This window comes from Somniosus microcephalus, chromosome 34 (assembly GCF_052327205.1).
Source record: "Somniosus microcephalus isolate GS21.2 chromosome 34, FLI_Smic_1.0, whole genome shotgun sequence".
NCBI classification, from domain to species: domain Eukaryota; kingdom Metazoa; phylum Chordata; class Chondrichthyes; order Squaliformes; family Somniosidae; genus Somniosus; species Somniosus microcephalus.
Genome location: NC_141020.1, coordinates 17282469 through 17301102, shown reverse-complemented (window position 1 = coordinate 17301102; position 18634 = coordinate 17282469). Strand labels below are relative to the sequence as shown.

Below are 18634 nucleotides of genomic sequence, written 5' to 3'. Positions count from 1 at the left end.
ATACGGTCCCTTGAGCGAGAGCTCTGCGACCAACACCAAAAACAGATGATCAGGTCATTCATTTCAGTGCTGTTTGTGGGAGCTTGCTGTGCGCCAATCGGCTGCCGCGTTTCCCGTATTACAACGGCGACTACTCTTCAAAAGCACTTCATTGGCTGTGAAGCGCTTTGGGACATCATGAAAGGAGCTATATAAATGCAATTACAAATATTAACATATCATACAATACTGATGTCGCAGTTCCAGACCAAATAAAGTCCATTGCCCCTGCTCCCCCGCTAAAACAAACCACTAATCCTTATCAGGCCAGAGTCGCAAATAGCTGAACTGCATCCTTGGACAATTGGAAAGCAAACAGGGAACTGCTAACATTGCCAAGGTCAAACCATTGGAAGGGACAGACAAATAGATGCAAGGTTGCAGAATCGTCAATCCAAGTGGGGACTTTAGAAACACAGAATATGGTGTGACTGGAAATGAATTCCATCCACCCTTTAGTTGGAAGGTAGTTCAATTTGACTTACGGCAGCACCGGGGAAGTCCTGCAACCCTCGCCCAGTGGAATCTGCGGCCGTGCTACACCAGAAACCTTAACAGCAATGAAGGTTTGCTTTGGGCAAGTTTTTAAAAGCAAGAAAGACTTGCATTTCTATAGCGCCTTTCATGACCACCGGACATCCCAAAGCGCTTTACAGCCAATGAAGTCGTTTTTGAAGTGCTGTTGTAGTGTAGGAAATGTGGCAGCCAATTTGTGCACAGCAAGCTCCCACAAACAGCAATGTAATAATGACCAGTTCATCTGTTTTAGTGATGTTGATTGAGGGATAAATATTGGCCCCAGGACACCGGGGAGAACTCCCTGCTCTTCTTTGAAATAGTGGCCGTGGGATCTTTTATGTCCACCTGAGAGCAGACGGGGCCACGGTTTAACGTCTCATCCAAAAGACGGCACCTCCCTCATAAAAGCCAAGAAACAATATTCATATTTTAAGTGCCCGTGTGGCTGAGAGCAACACTGCACCTTCTATACCACTTCCTGTTCCCTCCCCTCAAGGTCATGGGGTAGATTCCCCACCGAATAGTGTGCGGACTCTGCCTGATTTCGCAGAGTAAGCTTAATTTATAGTGATAGTGACATCCCAGCCCACACTCGCCCTTCCCAGCAGGAAGCAGATTATGGGCAAGCAGCCCCTGTAAAGCCTGTGAGGTTTGATGGGAAAATTTAAAGGCATGCATCCACTTAAAAAGCAAGTTGTTGCATACGGGGATAAAAAAACTTGGTAGAAATGACAAAAGCTAATGCATATTTCAGATTCTGCAACGATTTTTTGGGTAACAAAATGGGTGGTGCGAAGCTCGAGGAACAGCACCTCATCTTTCGATTAGGCACTTTACAGCCTCCGGACTCAACATCGAGTTTAACAATTTCAGACTATAACCGTGGCCCCTATTTTAAATTTATTTTTTCCTTCTTTTTTCTCTAACTTGGCAGCTGTTGCTGATTCTGCCATTACCATTTACGCCTCATCTAGAGTCATCTTTTGTTTCTTAACTTGTCCCATTACCATCTCCTTTTGCCTTGCACCATCGTCCCTTTTGTCTTTTAATCTCTCCTGCCTCCACCCAGTCACAGACCTTCCCTTTTGTTCTTTACACCCCTCCCCCCTTTCCCTGCCACTACTCTTGCTTAAAAATCTGCTACATCTCTTTAACTTTTTCCCAGTTCCGATGAAAGGTCATCGACCTGAAATGTTAACTCGATTTCTCTCTCTACAGATGCTGCCTGACCAGCTGAGCGTTCCTAGGAGCAGGAGTAGGCCATTCGGCCCCTCGAGCCTGCTCCACCATTCAATGAGATCATGGCTGATCATCCAAACTCAGTACCCTGTCCCTGCCTTCTCCCCATATCCCTTTAGCCTTAAGAAATATATCTAACTCCTTCTTGAATATATTTAATGAACTGGCCTCTACTGCCTTCTGTGGTTGAGAATTCCACAGGTTCACCACTCTCTGGGTGAAGAAATTCCTCCTCATCTCTGTCCTAAATGGCTTACCCCTTATCCTTAAACTGTGACCCCTGGTTCTGGACTCCCCCGCCATCGGGAACATCCTTCCTGCATCCAGTCTGTCCAGTCCTGTTAGAATTTTACAAGTTTCAATGAGATCCCCTCTCATTCTTCTAAACTCCAGTGAGTACAAGCCCAATCGACCCAATCTCTCCTCATACGTCATTCCTGCCATCCCAGGTATCAGTCTGGTGAATCTTCGCTGCACTCCCTCCATGGCAAGAACATCCTTCCTCAGATAAGGCGACCAAAACTGCACACAATACTCAAGGTGTGGTCTCACCAAGGCCCTGTACAACTGCAGCAAGACATCCTTGTTCTTGTACTCGAACCCTCTCGCTACGAAGGCCAACATACCATTTGCCTTCTTAACCGCCTGCTGCGCCTGCATGCTTACCTTCAGCAACTGATGCACAAGGACACCCAGGTCTCGTTGCACTTCCCCTTCTCCCAATTTATTGCCATTCAGATAATAATCTGCCTTCCAGTTTTTGTCACCAAAGTGGATAACCTCGCATTTATCCACATTATACTGCATCTGCTATGCTTCTGCCCAATCACCCAACCTGTCCAAATCATACTGGAGTTTCTTGGCATCCTCCTCACAGCACACACGCCCACCCAGCTTTGTGTCATCTGCAAACTTGGATTCCCTGGGCTATTGCTAGATTTCAGGCACCTGCTGCCGCAGGTCAGCTCAAGGAGAAACCCAGCGAATGTCCTAGATTCTACTGTTGTGTAACATAGAAACATAGAAGATAGGAGCAGGAGTAGGCCATTCGGCCCCTCGAGCCTGCTCCGCCATTCAATGAGATCATGGCTGATCTCATGTAAAGCTGCATGTGTGAATACGGGTTAAGATTAAGAAAAATAATTCTCAGGATGCGGGTGGCGCTGGCAAGGCCAGCATTTATTGCCCATTCCTAATTGCCCTGGAGAAGGTGGTGGTGAGCCGCCGCCTTGAACCGCTGTAGTCCGTGTGGTTCGGGAGGGAGTTCCAGGATTTTGACCCAGCGACGATGAAGGGACGGCCGATATATTTCCAAGTGAGGGTGGTGCGAGACTTGGGAGGGGAAATTTAAGCATTGAAACTAAACGAAGATTTCAATGTGAATATCGGTGATTCTAGCTCATCCAACCTAAAGTAAAAACGAGACCAAAAGGAAATCTACAAATGCTGGGAAGTGTGTGTGGGGGGGCGGGGGGAAACGATAAGGTTACCATCACAGGTGAAACCATTTATCAGTGGTTCATTCGCAGGACCCCTTCCCAAATGCTACCCTTCCTATTTGGGACACTGGCTAGCGTGCTGTGGATTCCCGGCCCTTTTGTTTTTTGAATTAAAAAATCACAAATATTGTTTCCGTGTTCACTTCCAGCCCCCCAAAACTCACCAGTTACAGGTCGAGGGGAAAATCCTAACTTTAAAAGTGTCACCACATTGACAGATGCAAGTGGGGAGGGAAGCGGGGCTGGAGTACTCCGTGTGCGAGGGGAACCGTAGCTAACCAAATCTGCGCTTGGATAGTCATTTTCCCCACACACAGACACTAGCAGAATGCGAAGCGACCTCAAATGGTACACAATTAGATTCCTTCGAAAGGGGCTTTGAAAGGCAAACAATTATGTGCTGGTATGCAATTTGCCAACATAACTTATGTAGAATTACATAAAGCCTACAGCACAGAAACAGGCCATTCGGCCCCACTGGTCTATGCCGGCGTTTGTGCTCCACACGAACCCCCACGTGTTAGAACGATAGCAAAATACTGCGGATGCTGGAAATCCGAAATAACAACAGAAAATGCTGGAAAAACTCAGCAGGCCAGGCAACATCCGTGGAGAGAGAAATAGAGTCAACGTTTCGGGTCGAAACCCTTCGTCAAGACTGAAGAAGCACAGGAAATGAAACAGATTAAAAGGCCAGGCTGGGAGAGAACAAAAGAGAAGTGAAGAGACATTAAGAGGTATTCAAAACCAGACGAGATGGTGATAGGACTAGTGGAGACAAAAGACGGCTCTAGATTAGGTGTGAAATGCGCAGGCAGAATGAGAGACAGCTGCCATGTGGGAGAGAAAGGGGTGGGGCCAAAACAAAGGTGTGGATAAAAAATAAGTAAAAATGGAATGGGGGCCGAGGTTATGATCTGAAATTGTTGAACTCGATATTGAGTCCGGAAGGCTGCAAAGTGCCTAATCGGAAGATGAGGTGCTGTTCCTCGAGCTTATGCTGGGTTTCTGTGGAACAATGCAAGAGGCCGAGGACGGTGAGGTCTGAGTGGGAATGGAGCGGAGAATTAAAGTGACAGGCGACCGGAAACTCAGGGTCATCCTTACGGACTGAACGGAGGTGTTCCGCAAAGCGGTCACCCAATCTGCGTTTGGTTGCCCCAAATGTAGAGACCACATCGTGAGCAGCGTGTTAGTGCACGTCAAAGATGGATGTGTGAAATTGAGACATTGGAGATACTTTATCAACAAGTCTTTTGTGTTTCAATAATAGCAACCCTCAGAGTACATGCTCAATAGGATGCTTTCCTTATTCAACTCACCTCCAATGTCCTGAGGATCCAACCTTGTGTTGCTCCTATTCATCTACATCTTGGTGACACGATCTGGGAACATGGGACACCAACTTCCAGGCACAAGCAGGCAAAACACAACTCCTTCTGCTAATGCATTTGGGGAGGGCCAACACGGAAAGGGAATACACATTAAATGGTAGGACACCGAGTAGTATAGAGGAACAAAGGGACCTTGGAGTGCATGTCCACAAATCCCTGAAGGTAGCAGGCCAAATAGATAAGGTGGTTAAGAAGGCATACGGAATGCTTGCCTTTAGTAGCCGTGGCATAGAATACAAGAGCAGGGAGGTTATGCTTCAACTGTATAAAACACTAGTTAGGCCTCAGCTAGAGTACTGCGTGCAGTTCTGGTCACCACATTACAGGAAAGATGTGATTGCACTAGAGAGGGTGCAGAGGAGATTTACAAGGATGTTGCTGGGAGTAGAGAATCTTAGCTATGAGGAAAGACTGGATAGGCTGGGTCTGTTTTCCTTGGAACAGAGGAGGCTGAGGGGAGACCTTATTGAGGTGTATAAAATTATTAGTATAAAATGGATAGAAAGGACCTATTTCCCTTAGCAGAGGGGTCAAAAACCAGGGGGCACAGATTTAAAGTAATTGGGGGGAAGGTTTAGAGGGGAAATTTCATCACCCAGAGGGTTGTGGGGGTCTGGAACTCACTGCCTGAAAGGGTGGGAGAGGCAGGAACCCTAACCACATTTAAAAAGTACTTGGATGTGCACTTGGGATGCTGTAACCTGCAGGGCTACGGACCAAGAGCTGGGAAGTGGGATTAGGCTGGATAGCTCTTTGTTGGCCGGCGCGGACACGATGGGCCGAAATGGCCTCCTTCTGTGCTGTAACTTTCTATGATTCTGCCTCCAAAGTCCGTTACTACATTCTCCAACGGCCTGTCCACTATTCTGACCCGATGAGCCAAAGGTTATTGAAACGTATAAAATTCGGACAGGACTGGACAGACTAGATGCAGGAAGGATGTTCCCGATGGCGGGGGAGTCCAGAACCAGGGGTCACAGTCTAAGGATAAGGGGTAAGTCATTTAGGACAGAAATGAGGAGGAATTTCTTCACCCAGAGAGTGGTGAACCTGTGGAATTCTCAACCACAGGAGGCAGTAGAGGCCAATTCATTAAATATATTCAAGGAGTTGGATAGATTTCTTAAGGCTAAAGGGATCAAGGGATATGGGGAGAAGGCAGGGACAGGGTACTGAGTTTGGATGATCGGCCATGATCTCATTGAATGGCGGAGCAGACTCGAGGGGCCGAATGGTCTACACCTGCTCCTATCTTCTAGGTTAAGGTTCCTTCAGCTTAATGTTGGCAAACCCAAAGCCAGCCTCTTGGGGTTACGCCCAGCACTTTGCTTCTGGCTTGACCTGGCAGGGCCACCATCTCCAGCTCAGTCAAGAGGCGCTGAATCTTGGCGTGGTGCTCGACCACAAACTCTGCTCTCTCCCAGGCATCCAAGTTACCGAGATCATTTTTTTTTTGCCTCTGCAACACTTCACCCTACGTTACTTTTTGTTATCAAGCATGAGCCCAAATTCTCTTAAACTCTCGCATTTCAACATGTCGGAAACACTGCAGCCCACACGCACCGCACTCCACACACTCTTCACCATGACCAAAGTTCCACTGGCTTCCCGCGCCCAAGTTAACGTCAAAAGCCCTAGCCAAGTATTCAGATCCCTCAATGACCACACCTTTGTGATCTCCTTCTGCCTCTCATCCCCACATACATCATGGAGCGAGTGCAGCGAAGATTCACCAGACTGATACCTGGGATGGCAGGGATGACGTATGAGAGAAGATTGGGCTTATACTTGCTGGAGTTTAGAAGAATGAGAGGGGATCTCATTGAAACTTATAAAATTCTAACAGGACTAGACACACTAGATGCAGGAAGGATGTTCCCGATGGTCGGGGGAGTCCAGAACTAGGGGTCACAGTCTAAGGATAAGGGGTAAGCCATTTAGGACAGAGATGAGGAGGAATTTCTTCACCCAGAGAGTGGTGAACCTGTGGAATTCTCTACCACAGAAGGCAGTGGAGGCCAATTCATTAAATATATTCAAGAAGGAGTTAGATATATTTCTTAAGGCTAAAGGGATCAAGGGATATGGGGAGAAGGGACAGGGTACTGAATTTGGACGATCAGCCATGATCTCATTGAATGGCGGAGCAGGCTCGAAGGGCCGAATGGCCTACTCCTGATCCTATCTCCTATGTTTCTACACCTTCTGCTCCTCACAGCTCCACTGATGACCAACACACGCCTGTCCTATGAAACTCCACGGCTTGGTACCTCTACCTACCTCCTTGCTCTCAAAGATCGCAAAGCTCTTCTGCAACACCTTAGCTCCCAACCCGACCTCAACTCTCTCCACTTTTCCCTTCTCGCTCGGCACTATCCTTCTTAATATAAAATTCTTGGGAGACATCTGCCTGCGTGTGAGTGTAATCGAAGTTGCAGCAGTTGCTGCTTTAGTTTAACCTCTGCAGATGTCCAGCACTTACTAAGACTGAAGTTAATCTGAAATGCAACACAACTGCGGTGACCAAACATGCAGCACTGACTAAGGTGATGCAAATGAAGCCATTCTCGAGGCTTCACTACGTATTTCGCACTTTTGCCTGCATTGTATCCTCTCCATCATACTGTTATAATACAGAGCACATACTTAAGTTACATTTTAAGCCTTTTTTTATTATTGGGCATTGAGAGGAAAAACTGTAAAGAGACAAAAATAGTTAACCGGCTTGGAAGCTTTAGAAATTAGATTGTATAACCTTCATAACATTACCTGGCACACACTGTGACAAATTCACTGAAGCAGAATCTCTGTACTTTGATAAACGTGTAAAATTTAATACAAAGAAATGGGAGCAGTTTACCGAACCCCTGCCAGCTAATGAGGAAGCTCCTCGCTGAACAAAGCTGTACAGTTCTTTTCACAACATTCAATTATAACATTTATACTCGTGCTAAATGAAGAGCGGGAACACTTCTCTGTGGAATGCATGCATGTAAAAAGGCACTAAAACATCTAGGTTAGTTAAAAGGTCGTCAGGCGACGAGGGCCCCCATTGCTGTGCTCTTCACAAAGTTCGTCCGCTTCAATTGTCTCTCATTGGACTTGGGCTCTTCCGAGAACTCTCTGAAGGAGAACGACTGAAAGAAAAACAAACAAAAACTGCCATCAATCGGGAGCAACTTCACTCGCACTGTGTTCCAGGGCCGTCGGCCCAGCAAGGTAAAGCTACGAGGAAAGATTGGAATAGGCTGGGGTTGTTTTCTTTGGAACAGAGGAGGCCGAGGGGAGATTTAATTGAGGTGTATAAAATTACAAGGGGCCTGGATAGAGTGGATAGGAAGGACCCATTGCCCTCAGCAGAGAGATCAATAACCAGGGGACATAGGTTTAAAGTAATTGGTAGAAGGATTGAGGAGAACTTTTTTCACCCAGAGGGTCAGAGTTATACAGCACAGAAAGAGGCCCTTCGGCCCATCGCGTCCGCGCCGGCCATCAAGCCCTGTCTAATCTAATCCCATTTTCCAGCACTTGGTCCGTAGCCTTGTATGCTATGGCCTTTCAAATGCTCATCTAAATGCTTCTTGAATGTTGAGGGTTCCTGCCTCTACCACCCTTTCAGGCAGTGAGTTCCAGATTCCAACCACCCTCTGGGTGAAAAAGTTCTTCCTCAAATCCCCTCTAAACCTCGGTGGGGGTCTGGAACTCACTGCCTGAAAGGGTGGTAGAGACAGAAACCCTCAACGCATTTATAAAGTACTTGGGATATGCACTTGAAGCGCCGTAACCTACAGGGCTACGGACCCAGAGCGGGAAAATGGGATTAGGCCAGAGAGCTCTTTCGGCCGGCACTGATACGATGGGCCGAATGGCCTCCTCCTGTGCCTAAATTTCTATGAAGCACGCAAACCACACAAGGAGAAACCAGATGCCAATTTAAGAATGTCGGCAACAGTGTCAACCCTGAGGACATGAAGAGACAATCATGTAGTGTGGAGCAGGAGTCAAGTGTTGGCATGACATTAGTGAACCAGTTGGGGTTTTACAACAATCCACCAGCTTTCTTGGGCATTTTCCCTAACCGTAAAATTAATAGATTTATTGAATTCAGTTTCCCAACTTGCCAAGGTGGGATTTGAACTCACCGCCTCTGGGTTGCTCATCTCGTACCATAACCCCATGGTTACCGGAACCATAATTCAGGGTAAGCTCTGGGAAATTCCTGTCCAACCTCCCAAGGCCACCATGCAAGCGCCAGGGCGGCACGGTTATCTGTGACTCAGTGATCACAGCTAAACCAGGAACTCGAGAAGAGGACTGCAGTGACTCGTCACTCCCGTCTCAGCAAGTTCTCCAACTCGGAGAGCAAGGACTGGAAAGTAAATACTTCCTGGCATCCTGCCACAGATTTTTATAGGCAGGATCTCTACTTCTGCCATCTCCCATCCATTTCAAATAGCCCATCTAACCAGTTTGTATAATCCCTTTATTTTAAAATCCTCAAGTCCTATCCCAACTAAGCTTGTGTTTCGCGCAAAGTAACTAACCCTAACTCCTGAAGTCTAGCCTCATAACCGAGTTGTTAAGATGCCCATCCAGCAGTTCATGACCATAGTAATTTCACAAAATATCCAGGGAGCACAAGTCCCACCGCAATCCTGTCAGTCCGCAAGGGTGACCCCGAGCTTCCGGTCACCCGTCACTTTAATTCACCGCTCCATTCCCACTCAGACCTCACCGCCCTCGGCCTCTTGCATTGTTCCACAGAAGCTCAGCGTAAGCTCGCGGAACAGCACCTCATCTTCCAATTAGGCACTTTACAGCCTTCTGGACTCAAAATCAAGTTCAACAATTTCAGATCATAACCTCAGCCCTTATTATATTTTTATATATTTTTTATCCACACCTGTTTTGTGCCCTCCCCCCTTTCTCTCTCCCACATGACAGCTGTCTCTCATTCTGCCAGCGCATTTCACACCTAATCTAGAGCCGTCTTTTGTCTCCACTAGTCCGACCACCATCTCGTCTGGTTTTGAATACCTCTTAATGTCTCTTCACTTCTCTTTTGTTCTCTCATCCCCATTTCCCAGCCCCCAAACTGGCCTTTTAATCGGTTTCATTTCCTGTGTTTTCTCTCAGTCCTGACGAAGGGTTTCGACCTGAAACGTTGACTTTATTTCTCTCACGACGGATGCTGCCTGGCCTGCTGAGTTTTTCCAGCATTTTCTGTTGTTATTTTGGATTTCCAGCATCTGCAGTATTTTGCTATCGTACAAATTGTTACTGTTTCCCAGTCACCAGTAACTAGGTTCTCACACTCTCAAATGCAGCGCCTTGGACTTGATTTCAGTTTTCACCCAACGTAAAGGAGAGGAGACTTCAGGTGTAATGCCAGATTGGGACCAGCGGCCTTTAATGAAGACAAACACAGTGGTTTCCATCTCATCGCATGGCATCGCTATCGGCCGACAGGCTCCGCTGAAGGCTCATATCCAAAATGTTAACTTCCTCTAACAGGTTGTCCTTTTACTACAAGAGTAAGGAGTTAAATTAGGGAAGAAACATGCCTAGCGTTTGCGCTAATTGAGCAAGAGGTTAGTGACGCAAAAAAAACAACTAAGCCCTTGGTTTGAATATAAAACAAGGCTTTAATCAACTGTTTCACAACCATGAGATTCTAGTTACATCACTAGTTCCTGGTTACAAAAACGTCCTGAGCAAGCTGGGCCCACGCCCGAGTATTTATACGCCTTGGACGGCGCCAACAGCTGGCCGCCCAGTGTTATCTCATGAATCATTTCTACATGAATGGTTAAGATTCATGACAGTTAGCGCACAAGTAGAGGACAACCCTGACCAGATCGAACCATCAACTATAGCGAACTGAAGGTTAATTGAAACAGCAGCGAGTTGGACAAACACATTTTTGTCTCTGGTTTCGGTCTTTTCCATTCTCCACCTACTCTGTAAACTTCTGCTCGTCAAACACACTGCTACACGTATGCTCTCCTGCACCAGGTCCTGCTCGCCCATCAGCCCTTGCCTCATTGGCTTCCAGCTTCCCCACCCCACACCTCAAATTTCAACGCTGAGCCACTTGTTTAATTCTCTTCGTGACCTTCGCCCCTACAACGCGCCCAAACCCTCCGTTCCTCAGAGCCGTCGTGCCCGTTCACCACCACCCGCCGACGGCTGCGCCTCGGCACCGTGCTCTGGAAATCCCTCCGCAAACCCCTTTGCTCCTCAACCTCCCTTTCCTCCAAGACCCTTCTTTAACCAGGCTGTACGGCTTCCTACATTCTAGATGAGAAGAGTACACAAGGCAGCCTCCTCTCACTTTACCACAAACCCATGGCAGCTCAGTGTCCATTTTCTGATTACACCTCAAGTCCTTTTGGGCATTTTTCCTACCTTAAAAGGCTCGATATAAACTAGTTGTCATCGTTCCCTAAACGGATGGGACTTACCTTTCACGTTTCATGGAAAGAGACCTTGATCGAGACCTTGATCTTGAAGGGCTGAACACAGAGAAATATTAGACCAACCAGCGTTCAGCTCCCACCACATCCCAATTAAAATACTCACCGCTCCGATCACACCGTAACCGCGTCGCTCACCGCTCCGATCACACCGTAACCGCGTCGCTCACCGCTCCGATCACACCGTAACCGCGTCGCTCACCGCTCCGATCACACCGTAACCATGTCGCTCACCGCTCCGACCACACCGTAACCGCGTCGCTCACCACTCCAATCACAACGTAACCGCGTCGCTCACCGCTCCGATCACACCGTAACCATGTCGCTCACCGCTCCGACCACACCGTAACCGCGTCGCTCACCACTCCAATCACAACGTAACCGCGTCGCTCACCGCTCCGATCACACCGTAACCATGTCGCTCACCGCGTCGCTCACCACTCTGACCACAGCGTAACCATGTCGCTCACAGCACTGATCACACCGTAAACACGGCGCTCACAGAACCGATCACACCGTAAACACGGCGCTCACAGAACCGATCACACCGTAACCACGTTGCTCACAGAACCGATCACACCGTAACCACGTTGCTCACAGAACCGATCACACCGTAACCACGTTGCTCACAGAACCGATCACACCGTAACCACGTTGCTCACAGAACCGATCACACCGTAACCACGTTGCTCACAGAACCGATCACACCGTAACCACGTCGCTCACAGAACCGATCACACCGTAAACACGGCGCTCACAGAACCGATCACACCGTAAACACGGCGCTCACAGAACCGATCACACCGTAAACACGGCGCTCACAGAACCGATCACACCGTAAACACGTTGCTCACAGAACCGATCACACCATAACCACGTCGCTCACAGAACCGATCACACCGTAACCACATTGGTCACGGCTCCGATCACACCGTAACCACGTCGCTCAGTTATTTCGCTCCAGGCTGAGCTGTCATAATACAATGCCAGCAGGGATCAGCCAAGTCTAATCAGATTGTCTCCCCATGTCATGAACTCTTGCTCTCTTCAGCTGTCGATGACCTTGCACTGTCTGAACCAGGAACACGTGTTGTGTGCACAGCGATTTGTTGCCTCACTGACCCACAAGTTATCCACCTTTTTCTTATTTCCTAATGAGACAGGCGGACTGCAGTTCAGAAGTCAGGGCAAAACGGCAGCGTACCCGTTAATGATTTATAGTCGAGTGTCACACTGCGTGGCTTTTTAGATGGGAAGTGTATACAAGGGAACCCCTCCCACTTTACCTGGCACCCACGGGGGCTCAGTGAGTAAATGGTGGGTGCGGAGGGAAACGACACGGCATGGACCATAGACCAGAGGGGCACAATTGGCACCAGCATCTCTAGATTAGGGAGGGATCAGTACTATCCAGTGAGCCTCGCAAGGGGAGAGGCTCAGCAATCATAGAAAACTTGCATTTATATAGCACCTTTCACAGCCTCAGGGCTTCCCAAAGCGCTTTACAGACACTGAAGTACTTTTGAAGTGGAGTCACTGTTGTAATGTAGGAAACGCAGCAGCCAATTTGCACACAGCAAGATCCCACAAACAGCAATGTGATAATGACCAGATAATCTGTTTCAGTGATGTCGGTTCGGGGATAAATATTGGCCAGGATACCAGGAAGAATTCCCCCGCTCTTCTTCGGAATAGCGCCGTGGGATCTTTTACGTCCACTTGAGGGGGCAGACGGGGCATCGGTTTAACGGCTCATCCGAAAGACGGCACCTCCGACAGTGCGGCACTCCCTCAGCACTGCACTGGAGTGGATTTTTGTGCTCAAGTCTCTGGAGTGGGACTTGAACCCACAACCTTCTGACTCAGAGGCGAGAGAGTGTTACCCACTGGCTGACACCCAAAAGTACCCAAGTACAAGTCAGGGATCTTCAGGAAAGGGAGAACGCACAATTCAGCACACGATGCATGCAAGTACCAATCATTTCAATATCATGTACTGCACAAAAGCAATTCACCATTTTACTGCTCAAGATGTTCAGCAAGAATTCAATCAAGACATTTACGGACAAAATTAATCTCAGGACGGTACACGAAGGAACACTTCATTGTAAAGGACACCACTGCAGTTTCAAAAGGAACACCTAGAGTTTTCCCAGGCCGCATCCCTTCTGCTCCTGGCTGCTCGTTCATCACTCGGGGGTCTCATTAATGGGGCAACACATTTTGTGCAGCAAGTAGCTGACCTATGCACATCAGTGGGGCACCTAGTTCACTCCCAGGCCCATGCTGGGTTAGCCCCAGCGGCCGTGGGCTACGGGGAGGACCCACCAATATCTTGTATAACGCCGGTAACGTAGTAAAAAGGTCCCAAGGCGCTTCACAGGAGCGATTGTCAAACAAAACTTGACACTGAGCCGCACAAGGAGATATTAGGACAGATTGCTAAAAGCGTCTTAAAAAGGAGGTAGAGTGGCCTCAGTCTCCAGGGAGGGAATTCCAGCGCTTAGGGCCTAAGCAGCTGAAGGCAGGGCCGCCAATGGCGGAGTGATTAAAATGGGGAGTGCGCAAGAGGTCTGAATTGGAGGAGCGCAGGGAACTCGGAGGCCATGGAGGAGGTTACAGAGATGGGGAGGGAGGGTGGAGGCCATGGAGGAATTCGAAAACAAGGATGAGAATTTTTAAAAATCGAGGCGTCGGTAGACCGGGAGCCAGTAGGCGACAGGCAAACGGGACATGGAGAGAGTTCGGACACGGGCAGCAGAGCTTTAGATGAGCTCAAGTTGATGTAGGGTGGAAGATGAGAGGCCGGCCAAGAGTGCACTGGAATAGTCAAGTCTGGAGGTAACAAAGGCCTGGAGGAGGGTTTCAGCAGCAGATGAGCTGAGGCAGGGGTGGAGACAGGCGATGTTATGGGAGGTGGGAGTAGGCTGTCTTGGTGAAGGAGCAGATGTGTGGTCGGAAGCTCACCTTGGCCCAGCCAGGATTCCCTTCTTGTACACTACCCCATAAACCCCTGCTGGAAGTGACAGGATCAGGCTCAGGTGTGATGCCTCCTGCAGTCAAATGGCCCATCAACACTTACAATCAAGACTCAAAAAGAAAGTGTACTTACACGGTCTTCAGGAATCAAGCAGGTAACAGCCTTGGGAAAGATGGGGATAAAATTGGGGTGGGGAAAAATTTCTAATCATTAGTGCCCTTAAAATCCACCTCTGACCAAGTTTTAGTCACCCCTATATCCTTCTTTGGATCGGAGTTGAATTTTGTCTGGTTGCGCTGATATGGAGCGCCTTGGAATGGTTTTACGTTAAAGGCGCTAGACAAATACAAGTTGTTGTCAAATGACTGTGCAGAGCAATAGAACCCACCTGGCAAAGCTAGGTGGGGCCTTGGTTTAAAAAACTAACTCTCTAGCCAATTGTCTCCCCTCCCTCTGATGTGGATTGCCCCATCCCACTATCTTGCCCAACTGACCAATCACATGAGCCTCAAATGCCAGCAGAGTAGAGGGATTCTGGTCTTTCTCCAATGTCCACATAGGTGGACCTCTTATCATCAGGAGACACTGGTTAACGACCAGGAGACGGAAATCTTCCTCCACAACCCAAGAACGTGGAGATTAATTGAAGCACCATATCACCGCCACCGTGGCTAATATCAGCTAACTTAGCACGGAGCAGGCCATGAACCGGGAGCCTTCCTGATTTTGCATGGTTCAGCTACTCAGTCAGCGGTGCTTCGGGGAGAGGTTTACTCTCCTCCACACACGCCCTCGAAGAGAAAGGCCATTCTTCGTCCCCTCCACAGTAACTTGCATAAAACTTTCCGACATGTATAACCTGCTGTGCTCTGAACAGAACAAAACTCCACCTACCTTCTTCTAATTGGAGATCTGGACTTGGACCTCATTGGAGTGAGGGACCTGCAGAGAGAGGAGGATTGCTATTAAAACAACATTACACACTAACCATTTTAAACCACGTCATATTAAAAAAGGACATTCAGGCACGTTACGGTCATTTCATTTTGCTTACACTCCTGCAAGCCCAATACTTGGACTAGTTTGTGCTTACGTGACCCAACAACTCCCAATGTGCCACACTATTCCTACTGGGTTCCACTGTATCAAAATCCAACCAAAGTTTCTCCCAGTAACAGCCACCATCAGGATGCAGCATTATAGAATATACGAACTACTCTAATCTTGTGTACAGTTTTGGTCTCCTTATTTAAAAGGAGGGATATGCTTGCATTGGAGGCAGTTCAGCGAAGGTTCACGAGGTTGATTCCTGAGATGAAGGGGTTGTCTTATGATGAAAGGTTGAGCCTATACTCATTGGAGTTTAGAAGAATGAGAGGCGATCTTATTGAAACGTACAAGATTCTGAGGGGGCTTGACAGGGTAGGTGCAGAGAGGATGTTCCCCGCAGAGAGGATGTTCCCCCTCGTGGGAGAATCTAGAACTAGGGGGCATAGTTTCAGAATTAGGGATCGCCCATTTAAAGCGGAGATGAGGAGGAATTTCTTCTCTGAGGGTCGTGAATCTGGAATTCTCTTCCCCAGAGAGCTGAGGAGGCTGGGTCACAGAATATATTTAAGGTGCAGATAGACAGATTTTTGAACGATAAAGGGAGTCAAGGGTTATGGGGAGCGGGCAGGGAAGTGGAGTTGAGGCCAAGATCAGATCAGCCATGATCTTATTGAATGTCTCGAGGGGCCAGATGGCCGACTCCTGCTCCTATTTCTTATGATTACACGGATTCAGACCAACAGCAGTGTGAAAACAGGGTGCAACTGCGCAAACAGGGGGCAATAAACAGATCTGCAATTACTTAGAAATTAGAGCACAGAAACAGGCCATTCGGCCCAGCAGGTCTATGTCGGTGTTTATGCTCCACACGAGCTTCCTCCCACCTTACTTCATCTCATCCCATCCCATCCGAATATCCTTCTACTCCTTTCTCCCTCATGCACTTATCAAGCTTCCCCTTAAACACATCTGTTATTCGCCTCAACTACTCCATGTGGTAGCATTAAGTATAGTATGTAAGGATTTTAGGGCAATTAGCACCTAAAAGCCCAGCACTCTTAGGAGACAACTCCAATCCTTAATTCTTTCATTTTGCAGAAATATCTAATTGCCTTGCACTGATTTATGTTGACCGCTTCAAATTTATCCTACTACCTTTCTAGTTGACTTTCCTTCTTATGCCCAACTTCCTCATTTAAAAAATAGGTTTTTAAAACAAAACTTGCACCCTCGGGTATCTTCACCCTTACCAAAACCATAGTTCAATTCAGTCAAAGTCTCCTGTTCAAAAAGCACCAACAAGTGATGTTACAGGCATGTGTGGGTATCAAATTGGATCAGCCCCATCAGATTTGGAGAGCGAGAGAGCTTTCCTCTGCCCCAAATTTCCGAGAAACAGGAGGAGGCCATTCAGCCCCTCGCTTTACCTAACAAAAATCTGTCAATCTCAGTTTTGAAATTTTCAATTGACCTCCAACCTCAACAGCTTCTTTTGGGGGGGGGGGGGGGGGGGGGGGGGGGGAGAAAGAGAGAGAAGAGATTCCCACTACCCTTTGTGTGAAGTAAGTGCTTCCTAACATCAACCCTAGCTCTAATTTTAAGGTTACTGATAGCCACTCACCGACTTCTCTTCTTAGAGTATGAAGGAGAACGGGAACGAGATCGGCTGCAACGAAAAAAAAAAAATTTCGCGCGTCAGTCCCTGAAGGAAATAAGAAAAAGGCAAGTTACCGCCCTCCCTCCCCAAACCGGGAAAAGGGCCCCAAGGCACATTCCAAAGCCGGGTCCAGACACTTACCGATCGCGGCTGCGGCTCCGGGACCTGGTGTAACGGCGCCCCCTTGATCTGGATCTCGAACGGGAACGAGACCTAGACCGAGACCGACTAAAACAGAAGAGAATATAATGAGCTCGCGTGGTGCAGGAGCACGCGCGACAGCTAGCCATGCTGCACAAAGTGACAAAAAATTAATCAAAAACGGTTACTTTTAAAAAGTTAAACGTGGATTTGCACAGCCAATTTTATTGAAGTGTTAAGAAATGTCACATTAAAATTAAATACTTTTTTTTTATAAAAAAAGGCTTGTAAAATTAAAAACTACTCCTGATAAGAAATTAACCTTTACAGAACAGATTAGCCGTCTCTGCCCCCAGAGAGATCTAGAAGATCTAGAAGACGCAGGTTGGTCTAATTATGTTCATTTCTCGTTGTGTCTAGCAGATCTTCCAAACACAGAAAGCCCAAATCAGGATACATGTGGTGCTTGATTGTGGAATATTTGAGGGGAGTTTGGACTAGGATGGATTAAGACGGACGCTCCTCTAGCAAACCGGAGAGCCCGATTACACGGCTTGATGGGCGCACTTTAATGTTACATCTTTAGAACAGGCCAATTTTCTGTATCTCAAAGACTGTAGATTGGTTTTTTTGTGTGTTAAAAGGCAGGACGAAGCAGAACCTCAGGTAGAGGACTGGTAAAGGCACACCACAGAAGATCTGAACCCGCAGTGGCCAAAGGTTGCTAGAAGGCCCGGTGCCATGAGGGTCAGAAGATCATTAATCATGGCGACTGACTCAAATGCAGCAACCTGAAAGGTTGGATCAGGTGAATCGTTAGCCAAAGAATAATTATTACACCAGAAACATTGTTAACAGCCCTTGAAAAATACAGTCAGCCAGGTGGTTAGGAGGAACAATAGCAGGATTAGAATGGTGTGACCCTCCAAAAAACGGTCACGTCAACTTTCAGTTCGACAAAACTGCATCGCCCCCGCCCCACCCTCAATGGCCAACTGGGTAAATGCACCACACTGAGCTAAAGTTCCAGAAGGTCCCACGTCCAATTTGAGTTAACCAATCTCAGCTGAGGCGGCCATTCAATCGGCCTCAGCACCACTTGAATGAGGGAAGGGAAAAAAAAAAAGCCAGCGTTCCCCATTCTGTCATCGCTGTGCACGACCTCTGCTGAAAAGTGCAGGAGGCGAAGCCAAATTCGGGATTGACTGTGATGCCCTCCACGGTGTGATGACCTGCTGACACGCACTGGCTAGGCTCACAGATGAAGAACAGCCACTTGTGCAAGGTACCAGAGGGAGATGGACACCATACTCCAGGAGGAGGGAGCACCTTCAGGAGTTTTGGGGCGGGGGGGGGGGGGGGGGGGGGGGGTGCAAAACAGACGGAGGAAAAAGAAAATCTACAGTTTCTCCATCTGGCAATTTGCCACAAGGGAATCAGAGGGGTTAAAGGTTACGGTCAGTGTGGGCATGTGGCAATTATTTTTAAAAAAAGCTGATTGTTCCATCCCTGCCACCAATACAATATATTCCTCAAAGCTAAAAGCAACAATGAACAACTGTCTAACTATTCCAAGGATCTGTCTTTACTGTCACATTGGAGTCAACATACATCTCACTAATTCATAACTTTTAACTCAT

General features: G+C 47.8%; 1 protein-coding gene across 8 annotated transcripts in view; it reads right to left on the bottom strand.

Annotated features, from left to right (window-relative positions):
• Positions 1-7500: 7500 nt before the first annotated feature.
• The window catches only part of srsf7a (serine and arginine rich splicing factor 7a), a 28658-nt gene continuing 17524 nt past the window's right edge, over positions 7501-18634 (bottom strand). For 2 of the 8 annotated variants that reach the window (XM_085973477.1, XM_085973478.1), the window contains 5 exons: positions 16995-17081; positions 16818-16862; positions 15041-15088; positions 11155-11205; positions 7501-7827 (listed from right to left, as the gene is read on the bottom strand). In XM_085973477.1, coding sequence (XP_085829603.1) covers positions 7773-7827; positions 11155-11205; positions 15041-15088; positions 16818-16862; positions 16995-17081 — 286 coding nt within the window. In that variant the 3' untranslated portion in view covers positions 7501-7772. Of the gene's footprint in view, positions 7828-11154; positions 11206-14278; positions 14309-15040; positions 15089-16817; positions 16863-16994; positions 17082-18634 lie in introns of all 8 variants that reach the window. The other 6 variants (XR_015074555.1, XM_085973482.1, XR_015074556.1 and 3 more) reach the window with 6 other exon arrangements.